Here is an 18,626-nt window from a genome sequence, read left to right as displayed (position 1 = left end):
TGAAGGAGGAGAATTAACAATATTTTTTTAACAAGGAGACTTATGGGTATGTGCAACTCCTACCCAAGCAAACACTCTTCCAAAACCAGATGTCAGGTCATCAAAATGCTGCCCACTTGTGTTAGACAGTGTGCGTACCTAAGCTGATTCAGGTTTCATAAAATTTTCAATAAGCAAAACAGGAAGAAATACTCTCATACGTGAATCATGTTTCTCTCTGGCATTAGAAATGCTTGTGCTCTGCACATTTCCAAGAATTGTGTTTTATTTTTACCTTCATAATTGTTCTTTATGTGTTGCTTCTGAATAGTTAAACTATAATTCTTATGACAATTTTAAATGTCAAGGTGAGTAATATGGCCTAACATGATGTCAAGTTACAACTTCGGGTGATCTGATTCCTGTGCAGAAGCAGCATGTTAGATGAGCAGTTAGCTGATGTCCAAAGACAGTTTCCTGCACCAGGATGCAGCCTAGAGAGCTTAGAAGTACCTGTTGCGACTAAGCTCACTGGGAATACAAGTGAATAAGCAGGAGAGATGTCAGTGCAAACAGTTGTCCCAGAGCTATAGCAGAATTCAATTGCTTCTCTAGCAAATAGGGTTCTAAAACAAATCCTCGGTCTCTTGGTCTGTACATGCTTATGCTCAGGGTTGATTCAGAAAACACATTTCATAAAATCCTCTCTGGATTCAAATTCTTAATCTGTCATCTGTCTACTTACAAAAGACCAGAGAAACTATCTGCAGAACAGTTCCCAGTATGGTAAGTTTCTTAAGGCATTAGACCTCATGATTAATTTCATATTGTTTAGCACTTGATTGTTTTTATAAGGGTGGTTAAGAAAATAGACAAACTGCAAACCAAGCCAGGCTGAGTGCCTAGTGTTTCTGCTTGATGTTAAAAGCCCATCTTTTGCAGTAAATGACACTAGGTGATTCTGAATGTCGCAGTTTAAAAATAGTTTCTATGTCAGCAAGCCAAGAGTCTGTAGGATTTTTAAAAAATGATCTTTGCCAGATGTTCTGATACTAAAATAAGCAATAGTGAGAGTGTTAAGTTAAGGACTAACAAGAATGGCCAAAATATCATACAAGAAAGTATCTCATAGAGATGCAATTAAACCCCATAGACCCTTACTGAGGTGCTGTGCAGGGTCCTAGCAGACCCTGCTGAGAGGTGTGCAGCAGCATGAACTTTGCCTACACACCTTCCTTGTCTAATCTGTATGATCTCCATTTCGGGTGTACACTCGGTTACCACTTCAACCTATTACTGGTTGCAGATCAGTAAAACTTGTCACAATGACTTTCAGAAAGCCAAGATGCTTGGTCTCATTGTCCACAATGGCAAAGACCACCCAAAAGCAACTGATTTTCTTCTCTTGTAGGTCAGATGTCACATCATAAATACTTTACTGATTATCATGCCATGACTGTACTGATTCTGAGGTGGTTTTGCCAGTTTATTAGCTAGTGTCCTAGAATTGTTTGTTGTCAATTGTACCCGTACCTCCTAACTTTATCCAGAAGGATCCAAGGTGAAAATTGATTGCAGTAAGGCCTGGATCCTAAAGCCCTTCCTCAAGTAAGTCACCCTACAGTAATGTTTCCCAAAAGGCTAGTTTGCTCATAGCTAGTTAGTGCTTTTCACTGTCTGCACATAAATACTTTTACAGAAGTTACCACTGTTTCAAACACCAGGAACTGCCCATGGAATTTGTCTAAGCTATTCAAGGGATTAGTTGCAGATAACTGATGCTCTTCTGCTCCATGTCCAAGTAAGGGTAAAGCATCTCAGGACCAAGCTTTTATAACAATCCAGGACAGAACAGTTGTAAACATAAAAAGCTCAAAGATGGTGTTTCCAAAACTGACTGTGATCCATGTGACACAGCATCTGTTTCTGCCAGGAGACTGGAAAGCTCCAGAAGCCAGGAAGCCCTGCTCTATGTACATAGTATGGCTGCCCTCAAACCTTGGCCCTTGGAAACCTCAAGTCATGGGCAGACCATCAGGAACCTAGGCAGATTTCCATGAAAAATCTGTGACTGGAGTAAATTCCACTGAACCAGAAACTTTCCATAAAATGTCTGTGGGTTACCAAATTCATATCTCACTGTTTTGTGAGACTATCAGGAAAGCATCAGTACTGCACTTCACACTAAGTTAGCATCGCTTCATGGGGAACTTTTGCCATACTGTTTCTTCACACACCCTGTCAAATGGACTATAGTTCATGGAATACATGGTCTATACCTACATGCAGTTCTAGTTCACAGTGAACTTTTATCTCAGGCTGTACTACAGATCTTGCATTGATGCAAATCTTGTTTGTATAGATCAACAGTTCTTACTAATACAAGCATCAAGCATCCATCTCAAATATAATCTTAAAAAGCAGCGTTCAAGTAAGTATCTAGGCTGAATCCTGAAAGAAACCTTTCTATTGGCTTCATTGAGGCCAGGATTTACCTTGTGTGTATGGTACGCCAGTGAAAAACAGCCTATGTAGACAAGAGAAGCTGGACAGAATCCCAGGTTTGGAAGAGAGGAATGCTTGGATATAAGAATTCAAGCTTAGCCACCCTAGTCTCCAGTTGCTTTTAAAAAAATAGCCGTTTTGAAGCTAATTCATTTTTTATACAGTTGTATTCTGCTGACTTTTTGTAAAACTTGAGAGATTTCTTCAGCCAGGTTCAACCTTTAAAGCTACTTACAGGATAAGTTCAAAGCCATAGCAAGGCACATGAAGCGTAGGTTGCACATCTTAGCCCCCTGCCATTACCCAGTGCTAATGTTGGTGATAAATCAGTGCTACCCATATTGCTAACTCACGGTTTTATGTCGATCCCACTAAAATCACAGGCAAACGTAAGAATAGCCTGTCAACCCTTAGAGAATAAATGCCAACCACAGAAACAACGATACTTCCTTTCCAATTGATGCTATAACATCTTTACCCTATATGTTTTATATTGCTTCCACTGACATTCTGTGAATGCCAGAAAGAAAAGCCCAGATTGAACCCAGTTAATTAAAAGGATTCACACAGATGGTTTGCCTGGTGCTTTACAGAGGCAGATAATTAAAGCGATGTTAGTGAGCACCATTAAAATGCCAGATAAAGCTTTGGGAAGAATCCCGATTAGGAAGCTAGGTTTACAAATAAAGCTTTGAGCAATGCAGTATATTTGCAGTAAATTAATCTCATTCTAATATATCTGAACTAAGGCACAGAATAATGCATGCTGATATCAATATCAATGCCAAGATTTTTCAAAGTTCAAACCTGGCACTTGTTAAAACAATCCACAATTATTCTCATTTCACATTCTACAGGAGAATATGACATCATGAGGGATTCTGAACTCCTCTAATTAGCCATGATTTAAAGAGCACTAGAAAAGAAACCAAGGCAAGTCCTAGTTGTAGAAAGTCAGTGACACACTAGCAAAGACAGAGAAACTGCACCAGACAAGTTATATTTAGACATGCAATATAAACAAGGCTTCCTTGCAGTTTTAGACAGATGCTGTGTTTGGAGAGGATCAGTTGCGCTCTCCAATATTCTGTCTTCGATACATGACTGTATATATTTTTTTGCAATAACAGTAATGCGGTCTTGATCTGAAAACTTCTTCTAAACCTTATTTTATGCAACCAAATAGGCCCATTCACTTAATGTGCTAAAAGATAATCATATGCACAGGTATGTGCAGCACAGGACCTAAACCATGGTCTCATTCTCTGTAATTGAAACTGACTTCCCTTATAATTTTTTCTGAAATAAGGCTTCAAAATAGCAATAGAATTTCATCCCGTATTCCAAAGACAGGCAGATATACATGTGTTTTGGGCTGCATGTTATGATTTAGCTGTTATAGGCCTAACTGCTATGATCAACTGAAAAGAAATATAGATACAAACAACTACCTACTGCAGCTCTCCACTGTCATTTCTAAGCAATAAAAGCATCCACCTTCCCTTATTTAGAAGCCACAGTTTGCAGGCATTTGGTGATTTCATAGTAATCTGAGCAATGTGGCATATACCAAGGTAAATTTGCAGTAAAATTTACTCTCTTCATCCAGTACTCTGAAGAGACACCATGAGTCAGTCAAGTGTTGGTCTTTGCAAATGTCAGACCACAAGCCAAATACTGCTTTTGGACAGACTGCCCACATGGGCACAGCAATGTCCTGCAGAGGCTGCGTGAACAGGGCCTCATATCCAGACAAGAACCATCTGTATTCTCCTTTCATTTCTCCTTTCGTTTTCATTTCTTTCCAGTTCTACTGCTCTTCCAGTTGCCCAAGGGGCAAAGGGATAACTAAGGGTTTGGCAGTCCCTCTTTCTGCTTTCCATGAGATGACTCTTGGAAAGCCCCAGAAACTATGGTGACATAAGTTTCAGAAGGTAGCATAGTTCTGCGAAGTTCCTCTTTATTCATGTTTTCCAATATTTGTGCCAAATGACAGTAGCTGAATTTGTCACTTGAATTTTTTGCTGATGACTTTCAAAGGTTGTGTCTTAATTAGCGCATAGATCTTGCCATTCCAGAATGTGTATTACTAGCAAATCATACAGAAAGTGCCAAAAGCACTGCATTTCTATGCCAAGCACAGGTGTTGTCAAAGCTCTGTACTACTTATAAGATTCTGGCAAGGTATCATTAGACACCCTTGATTGCACTGAAATAATGATGTATTGGGTGCTTCAAAGGAGGAAGTGCAAATACCATGTCTGTCTCCTGAAGAGAAATGAAATGTCAGGCAAGGAACCCTAAATGGCTAACTTCTGCAATTCTTCTGCAGAGTGTTCTTTGCTGACCCACTAGACTCTCAAATACTGTAGTACATGTATGTTCCACAGCCAGATTTGATGTGTACCATTCAAAATATTATTAACATTTGATGGACCAATATAACTAAATACATGCTTTTATGGAAGACTCTAAATGTCAGTGTTTAATGACAGTGCATACCGGCGGAAAACTGTTCTTTCGCTTGAGCTCCCAGCTAAAAAACGTGCATTCTGTGGTGGCATAGTTTCACAAAAAAGTCTCTCCAGGTTTATCTGATAGATAATGAAAGGGGCTACAGCAAAACCTGAATTTTCAGCTCGGGTTTCTTTCACATGAAAGCCCAAACCCACTGAATGAAATTTCAGCTGCATTCCTAGAAATTTGCAGTGATTCGGGCTCCAGAGAACAAACACTCCACTGTTACTTCCACAGAGCTGTTGTTTGAAATGCTTCTTCCCATGCTGAGATGCTAAATTCATGTGAATGTAAATGTACAGTGCCAGATTCACTGCCCAGTGGGTATCAAGTGACTTACATTTCACAGGTAAAGTATAATCCCTTTAAACAGTTTGTCAACTGCTAATAAACAATCTAGGGCATGTTTTAATGTAAGGTATGGATAACTTTATGTCTTAGAAGAAAATTTAACCCATTTGGTGCAGAAGTCGATATGATCTTGAGTTGAAACAGGAGGTTTCAGGGGTGAATTGACACTGCCATCTTGTGCACTATGTCATATGCACGGAGTTCTGCAAATAAAATGCATTCATTTGCACAGCTGACATTAAAATGCATGTCAAAGAAAAATCAGCTTTTGGGTGGCTTTTGTAGTCTGCCTTTGACAAGTTTTGCCCATTTTGAAAAGAACAGCAGCAACAGATTGTGAAGGCCACTAGAAACAAACACTTGCATAGTACATAGTTTTCTCTTGACACAGTTCCATTATTGGTATCACTGCTCCTCTACCAGAAGGTTTGTGCCTGTGGATGGCATGGAGGTGGCATCATGCATGCCCTATGGCACAAGCTGCTAACCTGCACCTAAGTCTTGTATGGGCTACAACACTACGAATCATTAATAAAATGATACCAGTACTAAGAAGGGGGAAACCATGCTAGAACAGTGCTATTGATAGTGGGATTCTGTGTGTATATAGGGCTTAATGCCTTCTACATTAAAGCGTGAAAAAGCCGTGTAAACACAACAAGTGGGCACATAACTGCACTTCCCTATCCTAGTACCAAATGCTACAGCAGACAGAGCAAGAGAAGAAACAGCAGCATGAGACACGGCCGTCAGTGCTGGCATTGCAGTTGATCATCAACACCCTAAAATCAACAGGGACAGTCAACTCAAAGTGTGAATTATTAAAATTCAGCAAAATAGCAGCATGAGAATATCACTTATGCTTTGTAGCATGACAAAACTTGTCCTTTTATAATAAAGACAAACGAGGGAAGCTTTTCCTCCCATGAATTTGTGATATTGCGAGTTGTCAAAAACATGCGCCTGAAGTGTTCCTTTCCCATTGCTTCCAGAAGACTCCCTTTTCTCAGTAAGCAGCAAAATCACCGGGAAATCCTGTGAATACAATGGCACCACCTACCATCATGGCGAAATGTTTGTGGCCGAGGGGCTTTTCCAAAACAGGCAAGCAAACCAGTGTGCCCAGTGCAGTTGCTCAGTAAGTAACATGATCTGACAGACCCCTGCTCTGTCCGTCCTTCATTTCTTTTTTCTAGAAGACATGACACTGAAATATAACCAACACATGGCAAAGGCTGGGAATTGAAAATTAATGCTGAAACTCATAAGAGTGCTCAGAGCCAGTCTGCAGCGCCTGGTAAATGCCAGGCTACCTCTTACTCAAACACAGTGGACAAAGCTTACCCTGTCAAGCATCTGCTGTAAGTGAGCTTACAGGGTAGAGGCAGCAGGTAAAATATTGCTACTTGGCATATATCGAATATTTCACTTCATCCTGACTGGAAAATATAGCACTAAGCCACTGACTGAAACTGAATTCATTTGGCCTGAGCTGATAAGTAAAAAGCCCCACAGGCTGGGAGTGGACAGCTCTGTAAACTGGCACTGGGCCACAGAAATGTCACCAATTCAAATCCAGTATATTTGAGCAGTCACCCTGTGACTCTTCAGAGCCAGTGTCTGAACCAAAACATCCGTCTCAATCCAGCCAGCTCTCCAGTACCAAGTATTGGCAACTCTGGACCTCCTCTGATCAAATCATCATCCTATTCTACATTAACTACAAATTTAACAGGCCAAGTACTGAACAGGCTTCACAACTTTCAGTTACTGCTAAGCTATTCCTCCAGTTCAATGGTAAGACACAGCAGAGGGAGAGGAGGAAGTGGCAGAAATTTATACTGTGTGATTTTAGTACCAAAAATGTCAGGTATATTGTCAGCCTACAAAAATTGTAGTTCTTCTCCCCACACACTTTTACCTCTTTCGTTTTCCCCCTGTTTTTTTAAAGAAAGGGACCTTCCTCTGCGTGACAACGGATTTAAAAAAAAAAAAGCTATTCAGACTTTTCATTGGTCTACTATTCTGCTTTTGCACACTGGAGTGGCATTTATGTAAACATACATACTAGATTTAAGCATGTCCAAAAAAATGCATACACAGTACTAGACAAATCGATGACCCCTTCTAAATTCTCCTTGTGTTTTACTGGCAGGAAGGAAATGTATACTGTGGGTTGAAGACTTGTCCCAAATTAACTTGCTCTTTCCCGGTTTCTGTTCCGGAGTCCTGCTGTCCAGTTTGCAGAGGTAAGTTTGAGTACAACCACAGAAGGACAGGCTCTGAATTTACTCCTTTCCCCGTCTGTGCACCAGCACTGTCACTCAGGATACTATCTGCAAGTTTCCCATGTACTTACAATCCAATGCAGGTTGGGAAGTTAAACCTTGAATTCCAGCGGGGTAACACTGATACCTTTGTTTTCCTAAATTGAAACAAGGAGAGAGTGCACTGATGATAAAGTTGCATCCCCATAATGAGGTAAATCAAGGCTTTAAATGATGTATTGAAATAGTTGCCATTTCTCTGTGTAGAAAAGCTTTGCAATAAAAGACGAGCTTCTATGTGAAAGATTACGAGACCTGCTCAAGTTATGCAAGACACAAAAATTTCAATTCAGAGGCTAAGGCCAATTACTCCAGTTTAAATTAGGTGTCGGTCTATACTCAGATGACTTCAGTATTTTACTAGCAATTGCGTTTTACATCTTGTACACATAGGGAACTTGATTCTAGGGGCCTTCCCAGCCTTTCTGAACGTCTAAACCTAAATGCCTGTCTAAAAGCCTGTCTAAATGTCTGAGAATTTCTAAATGTAGTTTATCTCACTATTAGTATTGTGGCATTTGAATCACCACTTCTAGGGTATCAAAGCAGCTATGGCCAGTTCTCAAAGATGCAGATAAGCACCTAAAGGTACCTGTAATTTTCAGAAGTGCCACTCTATTGATATCAGTGATGCCAGGCTGCTTTGAAAAACTCTCCTGCTTGCACCTTTGTGCACCAGTATCCTTTTGAGATTCTGCTTGTTTGAACTCAGTACTATTGCATGGTCAATATATTGTTGGTTGTATAATTTTGCCCATGGTGCTAGAGATGTGAAACACAAACTAGCATAGTCCCACAGTCCCTGTCCTAAGGAGTTTACTGAGTACACACACTGGACCAAAAGGTCTGAGTGGTGAAGGGGCTGAGCAAAAAAGAGTACTTCAGAGTGCACCAGTGCTTAATAATGCAGCATGATGCTGAGATAGTACAGCACGCTTGGAAGGAACAAGTTCCTGGATAGAAGCTGTGTAGTCATGTCAGTGGAGCACGCTATCTAAGCTACTTAACCCGCGGAGATGCAGTGGTAATTAACTTAAGTGTGGCACCATGTAGGACCTGAACTAATCTTTCGGCAGGGCTATGCTGTGTGCTGCATAAATACATCAGCTCAGTCAGAGCAAGGATGAGGATCTCTATGCAGTACTCCTTTGCACAGAGATTGTTCCTTATTCTCTGCTGCTTTGCCATGCTACCCCACAGTATCCTTACAAATCTTGAAACATTTTGCCAGGCAAACTGCTTAGAAAGTTTTCTGATCTCAAGCAGGCAGGGTGATAGTCCTGGCTTGCCAGGGTGAAATTTAGTGATATACCATTTTAAATGTAATACACTGACAGTTAATTAAAGTAAGTTCTTGCTAATCATCTGATTTCTAGTATCTATTCCCTAATAGTTATTTGATCTGTATTTGAAACCAACCTCTTCCAGTTACAAAAATCAAACTGACTTCCAAAGTACGAAGTATCAGACATAGCTATGCTGTAAATTAGGTCACTTCAGCCAGAGTCACTAATGAGAAATAAATTCATTAGAATTTCCATATGAGAGGTGAGATTAAATTGGATTATGCAGCAGACGCAACCCAGCGTCTCCGTTGATGCAGAGTTTTTTAATGTATTCCACTGTCTATTACTCTTATTTAAAAATGTTAAAACAATAATTTGTCTTGCAATCAACTTTGTCCTTTTCAATGCGGCATAAGCTGTTTTATCTCCCCTCTGTGGTTCTTATGAAATGCAAACCTAACCAAAATGTTTGCATCAAGATTTAGGACAGCTCACGGGGAGGAAACTGTGAGTCAGTTTCTACTCCCTATATGGCCAAATATATTAACATATTAAAATTTGCTGATTTTCCTATTAATTCCTCTACTATTGACTGGAGAAGGCTCCAAGCACTATAGTTCAGATGCTGATTTATGTCAGGATCCAACTTTCCCTTAAGTTAAGGAGAAAGTTCTCGTGAACTGCATAGAGGATAAAATGCTCATACATAATACGCACTAAGGTAGTGGATCCATGACGGATCTGATTGAGTTGAATCTGGATAAGTTAATGCCAGAACTGGAGGCATACCTGCATCAGCACCATGGCTCTCCCAAGCCAGTATCACACACTACTACTGCTGCAGCAGCTATCCTGCTTTGAGGACCCAAGCCCATGATCTGTGCCATTAGGTCAAGGCTCCTGATGTGGTGGTACTGCTCTGCATTCCAGCGCAATGCTTGGCACATCCAGAGCTAGGCTTCGAGCCACTAGCAAAGCAGTTTTATTTGTACCTGTATCTGAATTCAAAGGCTGGGATAAATTCCAAGCTCCCCTCCAACCTAAATGATTTCTCCTGTTCTTGTACAAGTTTTCCAAGAATCAGATATCAGTTCAAGTTCCATGGCTTGTCTTATCAAGGAACACTTCTAAATATGTCTTTAAAAACTTCTTAAAGCCACATTCCCTCTCTAGCCTAAACTGATTTTTCCCTGATATAATTTCCACCGTAGATTATGCTTAGTTATGTTTGTATTTATGAAGTTGTCTTTACAAAGAAAACAGCTGGACACTACTTCTGAATAGAAACTGAGGGTTTCTTCTTTCCAACTTCCCTTTACATGAATCACATTTGGCTGTGAGGAACCCGAGCCTGGCTCTACAGGTCCCTCACATTGGTTCTCAAAAGCATTCATTACTTCTGCATCACATGCACAAATCACAAGTGTTCTAGCAAAACCTTTTCTCTTTTAAAAGACAAGTCAGAATGTCCTTACTTTGTTACGAGGATCCTTACTGCTATGAGCGTTAGTCTGTAGTACTTTGATTGGCCTGATTCAAAAAAGCAGTGCTGAACATTTCATACTCTCTACATGCAAATATAGGAGCCTATGACCTTAGATGGGGTCTGGTCTTAGCGGGCCAACTTCTCATACGTCCTGCCATAACTCATTGAATGTGCCTGGCTTCCTGGAAGAGTTGCTGGTTTGTGTCTAACGAGTCATGCACTGAGCATGGCCATCACTTCTATTTATGAAACAGCTTGTCCTTGACAAACAGATGAAAGCACTGACCTGGTTTATAATCATACCTGGGGGTGAATTGTGACTTAGCAATTTTTATTAAATAAAGTATAAATAAGAGAAAAAAACAACCAGGGACAAGCAATTTGCAGGACAAAATATGGCTTATTTTTTCTTGATATATATAATACAATGTTATTTATTAACAGAAACACTTCAGAGCTGACTACAAAAATGTAATTGAGGATTTAATTCTCAGTCAAGTTACATCTCAGTTGAGCAACAGTAACTGTACTTGTGGGTTTCCTCAGCCGGCAGTAGATGGAAGGTCACAAAATTTAGCCTTTCTCTGTGAGCTAAGTTAAGTCATGTCTCCTCACCTTTGCCTGAGATCACACAGCAAATGGTTGCTGGAAATTACTTTGCCCATAGCATATTGTTAAGCCACATAAATCTGATAGTAAATCTTCATCCTGAGATGATTTACTGAAGTCTTTCTTTTGGACTCTACAGAATCTAGTACAATAAAGTCAGACTACCAACTGACACTTCTACACACTGATGCAACCACCTCCCTAAATTTAGCTGTAAAGCTGGATGAGACTTTTCCCCTAAGTATCTCCCAAGGTGTTGCACAATTACTCCCCTAACTGATACTGCTCTGCTTCATGTACAGGAGATGGAGAATTATCCTGGGAACATTCTGACGGCGATATCTTCCGGCAGCCAGCCAACAGGGAAGCCGTAAGTCTTACCTACAATTTAAAGACATGTTTTCCTATGGTGCTGTGCATGCCAGTGCATTGGGGAAAAAAGATAAAAGGATGATAACAGGTCTGAATATCTACTGCTTCATCCTGGGTTCTGTGAATCTAGCCCAAAACAGGTTTCTTCCACTTCTGCAATCGCCTTAATAAATTCAACCTGAATTCATGAATAATGCTGAATTATAAACTCCCATGAGCTCCTCTGGGCTCTGGATTTGGTCTTTGGTTTATATGCTCTATAAGAATAAAATTCTACAACATTTTGTTTGCTATGCAGGCATCACTTTTAAATCATAATTGCAAACACCTCACAGTTGACATATATACATGTATATAAATACATGTATACCTTTACGTTAGGGGTTTCACTACTTCTGGGGCTAAGAGTATCCATTAACAACTTACTCCTCAATAGATGATTTTTATAACAGCATTCGGAGAGAATATGAAGAGCATTTAAGCACTAGGTGCAGCACCTAAATAGACGAGCCAGCAGGTCTTTGGATTTGTGAGAAAATAATTGCTGTAATATACACTATTCCTTCATGCCCATGGGTATTTTAGAAAAGAATTCTCTAAAAATAACCATTGTTTTTGCTCTGGAAAACATGCTGCACACTACTACCACTACTACTACTTTCCTTTGCAAATAAAATGAGACTTCTCTAGTAAGGTTCTGCTCAGTCTGGGCAAGGCTAACCCTCGCCTTACATGAGAGTTTAAAGCTGCAAGCGAACAAGAAGCTGGATAGTCATTCTGGATGTGCTCTGCCACTGGAGCCACAGCAGAAAGCAATTTTGATGAGGAAAATGAGACAAGCTTACAATTCTTCTCATTTAATCCTAAAGTAGAGCAGACATCAGCAAAGTAGATACCTAGCTCTGAACACCATTTTTAATACATGGAGCGAAATAGGCACTTCTGGGTTCTTCATCTCCTCATGATACAGAAATACACAACAGGATGGTTCTAAAATTGCCTCTCTGTCCATTGACTTGATTAGAGACTTCAGATGACCAACTTAGATAAAGACACCTACACTGACATACACAGCCTGGTGAGATACAACTGTGTATCTGTAAATGACTTCATTACCATGTTAACTATCTGTAAAACCTGAATGGCCTTTATTTAGCATGGTGCCATTCATTACATTTAATGATGCTTGATGACAGTGGCAACACTTTATCTGTGTTAAGCTTCTAGTACAGCCTCTTTTCTCATGTTCATGGGAATGAGACATTTACTTTCCTGCTCTCTTTCTGTCTCCAGAGACACTCATACCATCGCTCCCACTATGACCTGTCACCCACCTCTGCGAGGCAGGTAGTCAACATTCCTCGATTTCCCAATGCCAGGAGTAACCGTGGAGTCCTACCGGATCCCCAGCAAGCTTCGGGAACAATAGTACAAATTGTCATCAACAACAAGCATAAGCACGGGCGAGGTAAAGACAAGTACTTCTTATAGTATTACTCTGGGTCAGGAATCAGTCACCTATAGCTCAAAAAGACTTCTCAAAACATACAAAAGAATCTTGGAAATTCACACTGGTATCAAGAGACTGAATGCAAAGCAGGGCAGCAAAAAGCAATAAGCTATTAAAGATAGGAAATTAGCTCTAGACTTAGATCAGTTGTGCCTATGCATACAACAGGGCATTTCACTCTGCAAAGGCACCACACTATCGTGTTGCTCTTGGAATTACTTTGTGGGATTGTGCTACATAATTCTGAGAACACATGCAACAGTTACCAGGGAAGCGAGTGCTTTATGCCCTAAAGGACACCCTGATGCCTTTAGATTTGCTAACTTGTTCATCAGTGACTTGTCCAGTAGGAACAGACAGAACTTTGAGCCCATATAGCAAACCTTATCCAAACATGACTAAACTATATTCCTGCTGCATTATAGGAAGGACAAAAATAGAGGGAAAATATCAATTCTCCAGTTAGTGGGACTGCAGGTTTTGTACAATAAAAAGGGTGGGATGCTCAGTTCCCACAGTGGTGTACCTCAGTCAACAGAGGTTGGCAGGAACAGGCCTAAGAAGCCATAAAAGAAACAGCTGTACAAATGCATGTTCAGAAGAGCGTCTATCCACAAATACGAGTCGGTATGCACTTAGAAACTGCCCACAAAGAGTTAAAAGCCCTTGTATTAGGGCCAACTAATCTTTTAAGGTATTAACTAACAGAAGGAATGTTGGCCATAGGATCTTTATTATCCACCTGAACAAGCATGAAAAAACATTCAGATCGTGCCAGCGTTTTATGCTGAATCTAGGAGCAGGAATCTCCATGCAGTGCAATATCTTTGACATGTAATTCACACATGAAGACATCATCAAAGCAATTTCTAACTGATTTGTTTCAGCAAATAAAGAGCATACAGGCGAATAGCATATTTCTGGATGCAGTATATAGTAGCTGCCGCCACTTCAGACACTCGCTGCCTGGAGAGTGTCTGAGAGAGCCCCGTGATGGAAACAGGAATGCTGACTATTCATTTTCTTTTGTTCTTGTGCAATTAACAAGTGTTTTATTAATTAATGCACATGCCCCTTGAGATGCATTTCAACAAGTTAAAAAATAAGCACACAGCTCTCCTGACATGCAAATACTGTGCAGTTGCATGGATATAGATTTATCACTCTAAACATGAAGAGCACTAAAAATAGGGCATCAGGAAACTAGAAGTTACTCGCCATATTTTAGCTTCTACTGGAGGCTTCATCTGCTACCTCAGAGTAATTATTTAACTGTTCTGTGCTAAACAAACCCTTAAAACAGAGAGAATATGTATCTACACCATGTCACGTATTATCCCCTCCCCTGTCAGGGAGAAGTCATGAAATACTTATGTCCATAAAGGATCTGGATAACTCTATCTAGGGAAAAAAAAAACATACAAGCATAAATGCAATTATATAGTATTTAAGCATGTAAGAAGCCTTCTGAGCAGCTGAGTACTTACCAGTTTTCTTATTTACAGTTTTTCTCCCATGTTCTTAGTACACAGATAACACTTTATTTGCTTTTATTTCAGAAACAAACCTGTTTCCTACCTCTAAAGTAAAAACATGTCTTAAGAAAGAGTTAAAAAGTAGCAAATTATAAACCAAATGATAGCATAATCCCATGAAAGACAATCCATTGCAAAAAACACTCCCCATAAATCTCAGTAACTCAACAAAGTATAAGTCAGTTGGTCACATCTGTTACCAGTTAGATGTAAATTTCAGATTACAGATAAAAATTAAATTGCTTTTGAAAGTTACAGGCAAAATAGGAACATATTTTACAAATAAAAGCATTAATAAAAATGATGCCATATTAGAAGAATTGGAAATATTTACAACATATCTCAGCTTCACATTTAGAAATCAGGCAGCGCCCTTTCTTTCACCTTGTTAACATTAGTTTGCATTTTTCTTTGCGTTTATAAAATATTTAAAAAGAAAGAAGTAACGTTTATAGGACAAATGCAAACATGGTGTAAAGTGATATAATTCCCATTAACTGCCAGGTGACCCAAACTGGCTTCCACCAGACATGGATTTTTCCACTCTCCTGGTGTCAGCTGTATTTCTCTGTCTCCCAGGGGCACTGATGAATAAATATTTTGAGGTGTTTAGATGCTATTGGAATGAAATTTCAGTCCCATATGCATCCTTTCATGTTAATATTTTCTTGTGATTCCAAAAGCCAAATGTCTTTACATACCTATAGACATATATATTTCCACAAAGGACATTAAACTTCATTTTGCAACATCCCCTTGCTTTGTTCTTTGTGTTGTGTAGCAGGAACTCTGATGAAAAAGCAATAAAAGGCCCAGGTGGCTCTAATCCATCCTGGTGATAGAATGGCTCTCACTGCAAAAGCCGTGTTCAGCTTATGGTAAGGAAAGTTCTGCAGATGACTCAGTAGCAAATGTCATAATCCTGTCATCTGCAGATTCAATTCTAGAAGCCAAAGGCCATGTATCAGGCTGTGTCCTGCGTGTGGACTGAGATTAGGAGGTGAAGGAGTGAGTTTTATAAAATGGTTGATGGTGTACCACTGAAATGCATGCGCTGGAGAGGAGCTAGTCAAATACTTGACTCGGCCACCTTCAATGTTCTCCTCAACATAGTGATGGACACCAGTGTCAGCACAGTTGGAATCAAGGCAAAACTGCTCAGAAAAGTGTGATCACAGGCTCAGACTCATTTTAAGTAGTGAAACTCCCAGTTAAAGTTAACAACCAGAGAAATGGGCCAGAGACACTAACAAATTATATATAGAGATACTGCTTCAAACAAATGTGCATGAATCAAATGAATATTCATAGTGAGGTAGCCAGTGAACATACCTTTTCCAGTTGTACTTTTTCTTGCTTTTTTCTTCTTTTGTAGTGTGTGTTTCAAATGGCAAAACATACTCACATGGTGAATCTTGGCATCCTAATCTCCGGGCCTTTGGAATCGTAGAGTGTGTGTTGTGCACCTGCAACATCACCAAACAAGAATGTAAGAAAATTCATTGTCCAGAACAATATCCCTGCAAATACCCTCAGAAAGTAGAAGGAAAATGCTGTAAAGTCTGTCCAGGTAAAACAAAGTTGATCACAGACCACCTTTTTGCTGTGCATGTTAGGGGGCTTGGCTCAAGCCCTCTGCTCACAATAAGATCTGATGAAAATAGCAATAGCTGTGCCCATTGTTCTAATGTGTGTGGAGAGATCTGAACATGAGACAGGCAGAGCTGCCTGGCCAGCTCTGCTGTTCACTGCTGTCCCTCAAATGGGGGTCTTGCTGCCTGGGGCACGTACGTTCTGATCAGTCACTCCCATTCTCTCTACTGTTAGCATGACTTCCTGACACTCATTTCTGAAGAGAATCTTACGGAAACATACACAGAAAGTTCATTACTGTCAAAAGGCTCTCCTGTCCTTCCTATACTGCAATGCCCACAGAACCTTCAAATCAGTTTCTAGCTTGTGAAATTTGCATGAAGATAATACCATTTCTGCTTTTTAAAACGCACCCGAAGGATTCAAAACCCCTGATTATAAATTGATTGGTGTCACTTATGTAACTTAATCCTTAAAATAAATACTACCATCACAAAATCAGCATGGTGTCTATCCTGCACTAACAATTAAACTTACGTAGACGCTACTTACTAAAATCAATGCCTACAACTAGTGAAAAATCTGCTAATATGAATCTGCTGATGGCCTGCCAAATGACCAGCCACGTTGCATATGATACAAAGGGTAAAGGAGCGTCCAGTTCCCTTCTGTGCCTTTAAACTTCTTTTCTAATTTGTATGGCCCATTTCTATGTTTGTTTGGTGATGGATTGGGTGGAAATGCTCTGAGGAAATGAGTTGTTTAGTCATACACAGAAATCCTTGACAGAATGCCCACTTCCCACTTTCTCTTGCTAGCCTTGCTTAGTGGGAAAAAGCACGATACAGTGGCAGTAGGCAGGCAGGAGGTGTGTATCTAGATCCTTTTGGATACTTGTGAATCAGAGATCCACACCTTTTATTGAGCTCATTTGAGCTGACAACAGTCAGCAAAACCTAGCTAACAGGCTCCAGTAGAAAATTCAATAGTAAAAAGAAAGTTACTGTCTTTTCCTTTGAGATTCTATGTGCCAATTTTTAAGAAAGCTGAACCTTTTCCTGCAGTCTGTCCTGTATGTGTGGAGATGTATTAATCATTAGGTTTTTCCACAAACAGCAGTCCCGAGTTTCACAGTTGTATCATCTCTTGTACATTTTTGTCCAACTTCCAATTACCAACAGAATAATTACAATTTCTACTTATATGCTCTACAACTTTACCGGGGGGCAGGAGATAACGTGCACTGTGGCTAGCCCAGGCTTGCACTGGCCAGCTGGCTGCTGCCAAGCAAAATGCAAACCTTGTAGGTTCTACCTGCCCTTTTCCTCATCAAAACATTAATTTGCGTCTCTTCACTCTGTCCAACCACCAATTTTCATTTAGTTATTTTTTTACCTCCTAGACGTCTACCATTATTTCAAATATGCTTGAAAAGTGGACAACCGGTTCAAAAATTGTGAGAAGTCTCACAAGTGGTTTTACACAGCTCATTTCCTTATGAAGCTGGATTATGAATACAAATACTGTCTTGCCACCACAGGCAGGCCATCAGAACCTAGCAGAATAGAACACTATTAAACGTCTGGGGCTTAGCTGGAGGTGGATTTGAGTGGGCATACAAGTGAAAAGTCTACTTTTAAACTAAACCTGCTTGGCTGTCAGTGCCAAGTAAGTTCTGGAGGACTTAATTACAGCTGTAGTATGTGTTTTGGGCTTTTTTTAAACAGAAGAAGTGCCAAGTCAGACCTTTGATAACAAAGATTACTTCTGTGGGAAAGAGACATTTCCTGTCTATGAATCCGTTTTCACAGAGGAAGGAGAAACCATCAGAAAAATTGCAGTAGAGACTGAAAAGCCACCTCAAATAGAAATACATGTGTGGACAATTAGAAAAGGTGAGTTGAGCAAGTTCTTTCTTTAAACAGTGTATCATCTTCCATTAAAATCCCAGGAAAATTTACAAATCCAGGCATCTTGAGACTGCTGTTTTTCTGGCTATTTAGGATATTGCTGTTACAGCCACTGCCGACATACTGAAGTGTTGCTGTACAAAACCCATTAATAACACACAAAGCTCTAGGTCTGCAAACTCCTACCCTTCATTATGAGCAAAAGCACAATGACAAACAGGTTGTCAGTAATACCCTGTGCAATTTATTGCAGAGAAATGGGTAGTAGGGTTTGAACCAAGTGCCTGGAGGTTCTTACTTAGGATGGACCAAAAAGCTTTCCATTTAAATCAGTCTGCCCTGTCTGCCTTAGTGATGCTACACCCATGATGGTCTAGAGTACGGGCAAAAAATGTGTTATTTCACAAGTTGACTCAACATGGCAGTAATTCTACATAAAGGCAGGTTTAGAACACCCAGGTTTCGAACAGGTACATTTCCAGTAACATGCACTTCTCATTTCTTTACTGAAGGGATTCTGCGTCACTTCTATGTTGAAAAAGTGTCCAAGAGAGAATTTGAAGAACTTCCTTACTTCAAGCAGATAACAAGGACAACCCCTAGTAAGTAAAATTCTGACCTCTTCAGCTATTTATTCTCCATATAA

At 39.9% G+C, this 18,626-nt stretch overlaps 1 protein-coding gene across 4 annotated transcripts in view; it reads left to right on the top strand.

Annotated features, from left to right (window-relative positions):
• Positions 1-18,626, top strand: part of CHRDL1 (chordin like 1) — a 44,615-nt gene that overhangs the window by 21,617 nt on the left and 4,372 nt on the right. The window contains exons 5-11 of one of the 4 annotated variants that reach the window (XM_063347070.1): positions 6,348-6,490; positions 7,508-7,601; positions 11,363-11,430; positions 12,726-12,900; positions 15,853-16,047; positions 17,798-17,965; positions 18,493-18,582. In XM_063347070.1, coding sequence (XP_063203140.1) covers positions 6,348-6,490; positions 7,508-7,601; positions 11,363-11,430; positions 12,726-12,900; positions 15,853-16,047; positions 17,798-17,965; positions 18,493-18,582 — 933 coding nt within the window. Of the gene's footprint in view, positions 1-6,344; positions 6,491-7,507; positions 7,602-11,362; positions 11,431-12,725; positions 12,901-15,852; positions 16,048-17,797; positions 17,966-18,492; positions 18,583-18,626 lie in introns of all 4 variants that reach the window. The other 3 variants (XM_063347073.1, XM_063347071.1, XM_063347069.1) reach the window with 3 other exon arrangements.

This window comes from Chroicocephalus ridibundus, chromosome 9 (genome assembly GCF_963924245.1).
Source record: "Chroicocephalus ridibundus chromosome 9, bChrRid1.1, whole genome shotgun sequence".
NCBI classification, from domain to species: Eukaryota; Metazoa; Chordata; class Aves; order Charadriiformes; family Laridae; genus Chroicocephalus; species Chroicocephalus ridibundus.
This window is presented reverse-complemented; position numbering and strand designations above follow the sequence as displayed.